Genomic DNA, 10,787 nt, shown 5'->3' on the forward strand with positions numbered 1-10,787 from the left:
GGATTAGATTTAGTGACAAATAGAATTTAAAAAAAACTAATTTGATTTAATACAAAACAAACCAGAAAAGGTTCTGAAGTTTGAGTTGTTTTGTTTGCAGTCTGGTCATGATGTCAATCCATCACTACTGAGGTAGTCACACACTAAAAAAAACAAAACAATGAGAAACCAACTCTTTACTTTATCCCTCTAAGATTTTAGGCCAGGCTACCAGACTCAAAACGCCCTCACTTTGTTCCCGTTGTAGAGCACACTAGTTAAAATCACTACCCGGTTATTCGTGAACAGATCGTGCTGACATTTGGTAGCTATAATCTATTACTTTCTACATGAGTAAAAGCAAAGAAGAAGAATAAACTATTGAACTGTTAATGTTTACTGAACATATATTACTTTTAAATGCATTTTAACTTGGTTGCGACCCTGAAAACAGGAACAAGCGGGTCAGAAAATGGATGAGATTTAATTTGTTCAGTGTTCGATAAGTGACGCAACAGCACCTCTAGTGGACACAAGCGAAAATGTCAGAACTAGTTTATATTAAAAATAAAAACTTCACCATTTAACAAAATTTTAAATGTTTTATTCATTTCAGATTCCATCTTTTTTTTTAACAAAAACAACGAACAATTCAGTGCAACGTGGAATGCTCGTTGGTAAATGGACCCAGAGTATCATAGTGATGATAGCATTATGTTGATGCTCATATAGCAAGTTAAAAAATGGCCGCCATGCCCTCCTTTCCTCCACAGAATTATTCCTTAAACACATTCGTTTTTTGTTCTCTACTCTTTGGCGATGGCGAAAGGTTTGTCCACCTCGATCGTTCCACAGTCGGCGATGACGACGTCCTTCAACGGTTTGTCCCGATTGTCAGTTTTTGTGTTTTCAATATTTGTCACCACATCCTGAGGAAGATAAACACGTTTCAGATGAAAACAGGAAATGCTTCTATTCAACCATCATTAGACTGGAGTTACCAAAATGACCATATTGGTGGTTTTTAGTTCAAAAACTGTTTCTTACAAACTCTTTATACCAGGGGTGTCTAATTCATTTTAGTTGGGGGGCCAAATACGGAGCAGTTTGATCTCAAGTGGGCCACAGATTTTATGTTAGCTAGTAATTTTAACATTAGTGTTTCAGTTTACACTTCTACATATACATATAAAATACTAAATATGTAAGAAACAGACCATATCCAAACAATAAGTGACATCAGACCCAACAGATTATTCACGTTGAATTTTGTGGATTAAGGGAAATACTGTCATAATTCAAGGAAAATTTAAGGATTCTGTAAAAATTTAGTTTTTTTCAAACTGTTTAACACTGAACCTGTGAACCCCTGTAAATATTGTAGAGATTTATTTATGTTTTGTCATTTTTACTTTCTGTTGCGGGCCGAATTAGACGCTCCAATGGGCCGGATTTGGCCCCCTAACCTGCCAGTGACTGTAGATAGAAAGTATCTCTTGGATAATTCTGTATTATGTCAATTACCACATCAGTTCCAGATATTTTAGTCCCTCCAAATTCAATGAAAGGGGGATTGCAGATATCTGCAAATTACAGGACTAAATAAAATCACAAAATTCCTGCTAAACATTGCAACTTTTCACAAAATGAGTCACACATTCAAGGAATTTTAGGACATTTTCAATGAGAAATATATATCTTTTCCACGTGGAACTGCTAACTATGACAATGTGGAAGTTGCTCAGATTCCTCCTGAAGAAAACTCTGGACTTTGAGTTTAACCAGCGTTTTATTTATATTTGACCAATCCTGAAGGAAACCTAAAATCCTCACCATGCCCTCTAGGACTTTCCCAAAGACCACGTGTTTGCCGTCCAGCCACGTTGTCTGCACGGTGGTGATGAAGAACTGGGAACCGTTGGTGTCTTTTCCAGCGTTGGCCATGCTGAGCCAGCCGGGTCCGTAGTGCTTCAGTTTGAAGTTCTCATCAGCAAAACGATCACCGTAGATGCTTTTTCCTTCAACAAGACGTGAAGATTTTGAGTTGTTGGTTCAGCCGCGTGTGTGTGTGTGTGTGTGTGTGTGTGGCAACCTGTTTGCATTAACTTACTGCATTTAAAAACAGTTTTTTGTTCATACATTTACTCATTTACCTTTAACAGGAACAGATCTGTTCTTTTTCTGTCTGAACAAATAAAAACATTTTTAAAACAGGCCATTGACATTAAATAATGCAATTTGTCGATAATTGTTAAATATGTGAAAGTTTAATTAAATTGCCTACTAAAATACGCTGTTTTAAAAAACAGTAGTTTAAACTACATTTAATGTTTATAAAATTATAAACTTTATCACTTGTAAAGTAAAAACAAACCTTAATAGCATTTGACAGCTTTGGTTATTATATTTGTACCAATATTTATCTTTTTTTTTCTACTGTAATGTGTACAGTCTTGATTATGTACATTTTTCTCTTTCTTTAGTGTTTATTCTTTTTATTTGCAATATTTCTTGAGTCTCTGTAATGAAAGTAATTTCTCCCTGGGATAAATAAAGTGTTTCTGATTTTCTGGGTTTGATCAAAACGTAAACATTTTTTTTTTTGGGGGGGGGAAGAGATGTGATTATTATATAATTTAAATGATTGACATTAAAAATCATCAGTTATAGCACCGGTAAAAAAAAACTAAACCATGAATATCAGAGCATTAATAAAACTAACTGATCCTGAACCTAATATCTGAGGATCATCTCACCCCCGGTTCCGTCTCCTCTGGTGAAGTCTCCGCCCTGGATCATAAACTGCTTAATGACGCGGTGAAATTTGCTGCCTTTGTAACCAAAGCCTTTCTGTAGACAGAAAATTAATTAATAAATACATAAAAAGACAACATGTGCATTGATTGAAATATCAGTAGTGTGAATCAAAGCCCTTCTCACCTCTCCCGTTGACAACGCCATGAAGTTTTCCACAGTTTTTGGAACCGTTTTGCCAAACAATCCAATGACCACCCTCCCAACATCCTCGTCTCCGATTTTAATCTGGAAGAAAACCTTAAAAAAAGAAGCAAACATGAATTAGTTTCCTCTGACTCACAGGTTTTGGGATTTGGATTAGCACTAAAGTGTGACATAACCCTAATTTAATAAAATATATAGAGAGTTGTATTTTATTTAGAAGTACATTCATTGAAGCTGGATTATCTAATATGGAAGATAATCATTTTAGATCATTGATATCGTTTATAAATTTGTCTGGATTGTTTTTCTTTCACAGAATTGGCACCAAATTTGTCAAAAATTTAAGTATCAATAATGTAGCCATGATCATTCCTTATGAGAAATCGATGAGTCCTATTCAAATGTTTGGAGTTTTATTGAAATATGGTTATTTCACAACAAACTAGGAATGTAACGATTAAAAATAGATTAATAGGTATCACGGTTAACATCGATACTGTGAAAATTGAATCGCAGTACTTTTATTAAACAGCAGAGGGCGCTATATATTATCCTTCTCTTGTCCAGAAGTGTTGGCAGCGGGCGGAATCTGCTACAGTTTTCTTTCTGGCCGCCTTCTACCAGGATTGGTGGGGTAGGACAGTGGACTTGACTTATCCATCTACCCATTTATCTATATCTAGATATCTAACGATATTCAAATGTTTTGTATTGACTTTTTTTTAATTTCATAGAGATTTCTGTTGAGATTTGTTTCTTCATTTTTTTTTTTAAATCAGTTTTTTTTTGTTCATTCTAAATAAATCAATTAAAAAAAAAAAAACTTGGTTTTGAAGAGTCTGCTGAGTGGGCCGAGAAATTGTGAAAGAAAAAAAAAAAATTCAATAAAAGCAAAAATTAGATAAACATCCATTTATTATTTTAAAAACTTAAAATAACTGTTATTTTAAACCTTTAATCTCACCATGTATGTGTAACTTTAATGTACAAAGACAAAGGAATGTGTATAGAACACACACACACAGGATGTGAGGACGTGGAATGTGACAGCTACAGGTTAAAACAGAGGTAGGAAAGTTATCACTGCGAGGCCACAAAAATGTGTTTGATCAGAGGGTCACATGATCAACATTCATGTCAGCATTAGATCAATGAGTGATCTGAGCATTAATACAGGAAAGAACGAAGAGTTTCTATAGTAATTGTATGTGTTTTTCTCTCATTCTGTGTATGTTTGTTGTGGTCTTAGTCGTCGTGAGACATTTTGTGCATTTCTGCAAAATATGTTTTTTGGAGTCATTGTGTATTTGTGCTGCCATTTTGCGTTTCTTTTTTGGGAGTAATTTGTGTGTATTTCTGTTGTCGTTTTGCTTGTTTGTTAGTGCTGTGGGTTCAGTTATTTTTCTTGTCTTTTGTTGTAATTTTGTATATGCTCTGAGTAATTTTGTGTGTTACTAGTGCCGGGACAACGCCTCAACGTAATCGATGACGTCGACGCAAAAATACCTGTGTCTATGCGTTCTCTGACCAAAAAAAAGATAAATAAGGCGAGTGGCTCTTCCGAGTTTCAAAAGTGCAAGACAGCGAAGGCACGCGCATGTTCGTCAAAGGTAGCTGATCCCCATGACCCTCGTCCTTTATCTCTGGTGTGAGCGAACGGCAGCGTGCCGACGGGACAAAGACGAAACACCCGCCGTGACATCAGCAACACACGATGAAAGAACACATTTACATATTATTGTGATAACCTCATAGTCCGTCCTGATTTGTAAATTAAACAATGTACGTTTGCTGTACAAAGACATCTATTGGAGTTTATCCTTTGCAGTCTGACCTTTTATTTTTCCCTTAAACTTCCTAAAGGACGAACACACACACCTTAAGGTAAAAGGGAAGTTTATTTTAATGCTACTTCTGACTCTGAATGCATTATTTTGTACTTTTATATTCTTACTTGAACTTTATTTTGGAATTTTTAGTTGACAAACAATAAACATATTTTGCAATGTTAAGGAATTTGTATAAATTACTTTTAATCAATTAATGTGGAGATATTCAGTAATAAAATCAAACTGGAAAAATTAATTGTTACATTAATCAATGCATCGAAAAAATAATCGCTAAATTAATTGTTTAAAAAAATTAAGCGTTTATCCCAGCCCTATGTATTACTGTTTTTTTTTTAATTTTGTAGTAGTTTTTTTTCTTTTGTCTTTTACTGTATTTTCCTGCAATGTTGTAATTTTGTGGGGGTTTTTTTTATTTTATTTTTAATTTTGTACATTTACTTTGGGGGCCGCATAAAATTAGACAGAGGGCCGGAAATGGCCCTCGGGCCACCAGTTGCCTATGTCTGGTTTAAACTATGTCTGTTTGTTGATGAGACAGACATGCATAAATACATGCATGTCAGTTGTATGTTCAGTCAAGTCCAGAACAATCTTTTTATACATGTACAGCAGCATAGGTATGTCCGTGTTACTGAGCTTATCTGCAACTAAACGTGTTTGTAGAATTTTTATTTACCAAACCAGGTGATAAATATGCTCATACTAGTGTTAACTACTGCATTAGTAACAATAGTTTTCAGTTAAATCTACATTAAAGTCAACAAACACAAGCTTTCACTGAATAAATGGAGTCCAACTGTGACGTGGCTTTGCTGCCGGTTAGCATAGCATTAGCATTAGCATAGCATTAGCAGTTAGCACGGAGGATGAAGCGGTGTTTAGTCTCGTAGCTCGGCCGGGCTAACGCCTACCTTGGCCGTCACTTTGGGGCCTTTCTTCTCCGCTGAAGAACCACCAGGGAAGGTGAAGAAAATCAGCGAACCCACGACAACCGTCACGGCTACCAGGAACTTCATTCTTCTCTCGCACAGTCTCACCATCAACCAGGGAGAGGAACAGCCCGGGCTCGGCTAGCTTTTAAAGAGTCTGTGGTCGCTGCTGTGGCTGATCCGGGACCTGCTCTGAACGTGCCGCCTCAGCACCACGTAAGGGGGCGGGCTTAAGCAGCTGCGTAAACACGCACAGAGCTCTGATTGGATCACGTAATGGATACTTTGAGCCAATCAGAGGGAGACGCGTTACAACGTTTAGGACGAGACACACGCAAAGATAGAGTAACATTTCTAAGAATCCTGAGTTTGAAGTAATATTTAGCATTTTGATTTAACATTTAGATTCAATATTTAACATTTAGATTATAAAATGACACCAAAAACACACAAAATGACACAGATAACACAAAAAACGATGATAGAAATGACCAGTCTCTTGGTCCCACAACAGGAACTATAGAACTATAGAAATAAATCTATTCAGGATGCACTAAATACTGTTTAATTCCACTTATTTACAAATTTACACGAGATTCCTTAAAACGAGTGTTATCACTCAATAATTCCATCATTATGATCTGTAGATGTTTTTTTCACAGAATTCTGAGGAGATGTTGTCGTCGGGCATAAGGGGGTACTAGAGTCAAAAGACTGAACCATGTTTTATCAGTTCATGTATAATCAAGATCATATTTATCATCATTTTGTGTGTTTTTGGTGTCATTTCGTTGTTGTTTGTCTTTTCTTTTTATAATTCTGTATTATTTTCCCTTAATTTGTGTGTTTTTTGGGTCCCACCATGAAAATCATGATATAATAATTTGTTAAATATTCACAAAAAATAAATTAAACTTTGTCCTTTTGTTTTATTGGAAAAGAGAAAAGTAGGGTTCACTTTTTTCATATTAATCACATTTGTTTAAGAATAAACTAAATGATGTCAGTACAAGAATAGTAGTAATAATAATAATATTAACCATAGTAATACAAACTTCTGACAGTAAAATAATGATATTAATATACAGTAAGTGGTTCTAAAGCACAATCATAAAAAGTGTTTTTACTGCTGATTTTGATGTTTTTATTGATTTTTAAACTGTAAAATATTTTCTGTAGCACTTTTTAATTATGTAAAGCACAGTGAATTAATCTCCACGCAGATATCAGAAGCTCAGAAGAACATCATCATCAGAGACGAAGAGATGAAAGTGAAGGATCTCCCCGTGCCTGAGCAGAAAATAAATAATGAAGTGATGAAGGATGATCTCAGGCAGGTGCAGGGGAAATGAAAAAGTCAAAGAGCTCAACGCCACAAACTGTTGGAGGTGAACACCAACATGTTAAATGTGGTGAAGTCAAAGTGTGAGAGAAGCTGGTGAGGCTCTGGCCAAAGCACAGGAACAACTGAAAGACAAAGATGTGGAGCTAGAAGAAGAGCGTTCCAGCCACGCTAAAAACAAACCCCTAAGAAAAGAATCCCCCTCTGGTTTACCTGGAAAACCATGTTGATGATTTAAAATGTTCCTCTCTCTCTATCCTTTTCTCCCAACTTTGTCCTTCAGTTTTATTGTAAATAAGAAAATAAAACTTTAAACTCTGAGCTTTTTCTCAGAATTCTGACTTTCAACTAAAAATTACCTGAAAACCAAACAGAACACAACACAACCTCAAGTTTGACTCTTTCAGTCTCTAAATAAAGTTGAATTAAATTGAAATTCCAAATCTACATGCTAAATGTTAACATTCAGATTTAGATTCAACAATTATATTTTAAATCTAGCATTTAGCATTTAGATTTAACATTGACATTATATGAAAGAAATGAATGTCACAATAATGCTGAAAATCCGGTCAAAAGTAATAAATAAAATAAAAAAATCACATAAGTCTTTTAAACATGGTTGTTGCTAAATGTTGCAAAACGCTGCTGATTTTAACACATTTATTTTACAATCAGCACCCCTCAGTATCATATTTGTACATTTTGTATTATTTTTGTAAATATATGTATCATATTTGTTCATAAATTGCATATTTGTATTATTAATCTTACTTTATTTTTTGCTACTGTAATGTGTGTGTATCTGATCCTTATTTTTTAAGTCCTTTACTTACTTATATACTTATTTAATGTTTATTCTTACTTTTGTCTTTGTTAAATGTTTTATTCTTTTATTTGTGATGTTTTTCTCAAGTGGCTGTAACGAAAGCAATTTACCCCTGGGATTAATAAAGGAATTCTGATTCTTATAACTCCAGCTCGTCTCTATATCACAACTACTTATCCTATCTACTTAATCCAACTTCAAACTCAGAATTCCAAATTTAAAATAAAAAACCTGACTTTAAATTCAGAATTCTGACTTTTTTTTCTTAGAATTCCAACTTTAAACTCAGAATTGTGACTTTAAATTCAGAATTTTAACTTGAAAGTGAATATTTTGACTTTGACACTGCCATTTAAATCTTTCAGCCACAGTCGTAGTAATTACAGGATTGTCCATTAGTCAAAACTGTTTCCATCTCTTTTATTAACCATGCAACGGTTTGATATTGTCTGCATTTCTTTCTCAGATTCTTTCCTCTCGTTTATTTCTGCTTACTTTAAACAATCAAGATGTATAACTGTCACATGGAAGTGTTTCAGCTGGAAGTTTCCTCCTTCTGAAAGAGAACTTTCCCACTATATCTTTGTATACATTTGTTTATACAATATATGTTATTTTTTATTTCTCTATAGTGTACATTTTTGTGTTAAAGGCCCCAGAATATATCAGTGAAATATGATTTAAACCATGTACTGGAATCTATAAATTGCTTAGTGTTTGTCCTTTGATAAATGATTAGATTAGAACGAGCCCTGACGTGCGTTCTTACTAATGTTATGCATGCTAATAATCGCATATACAGTATACCGTACATGGTGGATGGATGGACAATGGAATCCAATGTGACTTTGCATGAGGAATATGACATTACTGCTACTTCCATTTACATATCCAGTATTTATTTACAGTCACAGAAACAAATAAAATAAGGTTGAATGTTTCACCTATTATAGGTGCTGCACTTTTGCATCATCCTCTAGAACACCAAACACACAAAGACATCAGGGTTACAACATTTTCAAAGACAAACTACAAGTAAATGAAACTCGTCAACACAAATGTTAAAACCAAACATGTTGTGAAATGAGATCATTTGCAGATTGTACTTTGCTAATCCCAAAACCCTAATCTACGACAAGCTTACATTCATCTTTGTGGGTGTAATGTGGTTCAAATATAATGTAATTCCACACATCACGTGACTGAAACTTGTTTAACCCGTGGTCATTGAATGCAACACCCCAGGGAATAGCAGCAGTTCAACCAACAGCTTAAATAACTACGGTGTGGTTTGTTGTCGTTTATTAAATGTTTAGCTCCTAAATGTTTGACTACATTAAGTTTATGGAATATTTTCTTTATCTTCTTATAAAGTAGCTAGACCAACACCTGTTAGCTAACCTACGCTTTTTAAATTTTATATTTTAGATGTGTGAGAGAACACATTTGTCCCTCTGCCAGATACCGTAAATAAATCAAAGGTGAATTTTCCAAAAGAAAAGTCGATTTACACGACGCAAAGAGAGAGAAGAACAAATAAACTGTTCAATCCTCCTAGTGCAAAGAATTGGCTTTAATAGCACTAAATGCCACACACACACACACACACACGCACGCACGCACGCACGCACGCACGAATGGTATTTTCCATGTCTGGATACAGGAGTGTCAAAGTATTTCACATATAGTTCATTATGATGCATAGATTTGCTCATGCTAGCTAGATGTGCATTTTTAGTTTGTTCCTACAGATGTGGATTTCATGTTATTCATCAACATCTCATCAAACACATCACCCAGAAAATTCATCCCTAAACCAGCTTTTAGTAATTTTGTCTATAAATTCAACCACAACTAATGCCGACACCAGAGTTTACACTCCCAACTATAACCAGTCATTTTGTTTGAGTGTTGATCAATCTAATAAACTAAGATGTTAAAGTGTATCCAGTTAATGTTTGCATGCTTGAAATGGTTGTCAACAACAACAACGCAAAATGCCCGTGACTTTCAGCTTGGTCAAAAACAGTTGCAAACAGCTTAAAAAGTGTATCAATGCCTCTCAATGGAACAGTGAGTCATAAATAAAAGAACTTACAGTTCAACAACAACAACAATAAAAGGAGTTGAAGTTGCGATCGATGTAACCACAAACTGCAAAACATGACACTATTGGGCCAAAAATGTCTGCTAATAGTGACATTAAGACATACTGAGTGAGGACTAAGAATTTATCGCCATAATATACAATTAACAATTAATGAATACAAAGAAAACCAATGTTAACTCTTTAAGGTCCTGTACTACAAAGCTAGATTTCCTCTTATCGCACTAACTTCTGAGATTTAATCAGTGTGTGCTGGACTACGAAGCTGGCTAACGTCTTACGGAGCTAAATCCCCATGGTAACTTAGGCTGAACGACTAACCTGTTCGGGACCAGGTTTTGTTCTGGGTAAGATCTGAGCGAGTGCTAAAGCCCTGCCTCCTAAACAATCAGATCTCTTAACACGTCTCTGTGTGGATCTGATGTGACGCTGACAGGAGAGAGAATATTTAGACATCGATGAAATCCTTTCATTTATTGATCTATATAGGAAACGCATAGATTTATATCTGATAGACTGATAAAGTAAAATAATTCGGCTGATAAAGCCTGCGTGCATCGGGTGCTTTCAGAACCAAAAAAATGAATTAATGTATTCTGTGCAGACGCTGAGAGCCTCAGTCCTGTAGATAATATAAATATAAATATATTCCACCTTATGATGTAGGCTGATCTGTATGAATGCAGCATCAGAGACACAGACAAGGTAAAAGTGAAACTGATCAGAGGGTCTGTTTATTCTCCAGTTATAATCTCACTAATTTAATCATTAACACTCATCAATTCCTGCA

General features: G+C 35.0%; 1 protein-coding gene across 1 annotated transcript; it reads right to left on the bottom strand.

The window, feature by feature from the left end:
- Positions 1-607: 607 nt before the first annotated feature.
- ppib (peptidylprolyl isomerase B (cyclophilin B)) lies at positions 608-5,934 on the bottom strand. Its single transcript, XM_028450385.1, has 5 exons — positions 5,702-5,934; positions 2,920-3,033; positions 2,736-2,829; positions 1,813-1,997; positions 608-908 (listed from the first exon to the last, which is right to left on the bottom strand). Exons 1-5 carry the CDS (start codon positions 5,828-5,830, stop codon positions 786-788), a joined length of 645 nt encoding a protein of 214 aa, XP_028306186.1. The 5' UTR covers positions 5,831-5,934; the 3' UTR covers positions 608-785.
- Positions 5,935-10,787: the final 4,853 nt, after the last annotated feature.

Source organism: Gouania willdenowi, chromosome 6 (assembly GCF_900634775.1).
Source record: "Gouania willdenowi chromosome 6, fGouWil2.1, whole genome shotgun sequence".
NCBI lineage: Eukaryota > Metazoa > Chordata > Actinopteri > Blenniiformes > Gobiesocidae > Gouania > Gouania willdenowi.

Bases quoted from the DNA above. Each gene is read 5' to 3' on its own strand.
- ppib (XM_028450385.1), bottom strand. From the start codon at position 5,830: ATGGTGAGACTGTGCGAGAGAAGAATGAAGTTCCTGGTAGCCGTGACG. The intron at 3,034-5,701 runs GTAGGCGTTAGC...TCTTTTTTTAAG, and splicing joins GCCCCAAAGTGACGGCCAAG to GTTTTCTTCCAGATTAAAAT. The intron at 1,998-2,735 runs GTGAGATGATCC...GTCTTGTTGAAG, and splicing joins CAGAGGAGACGGAACCGGGG to GAAAAAGCATCTACGGTGAT.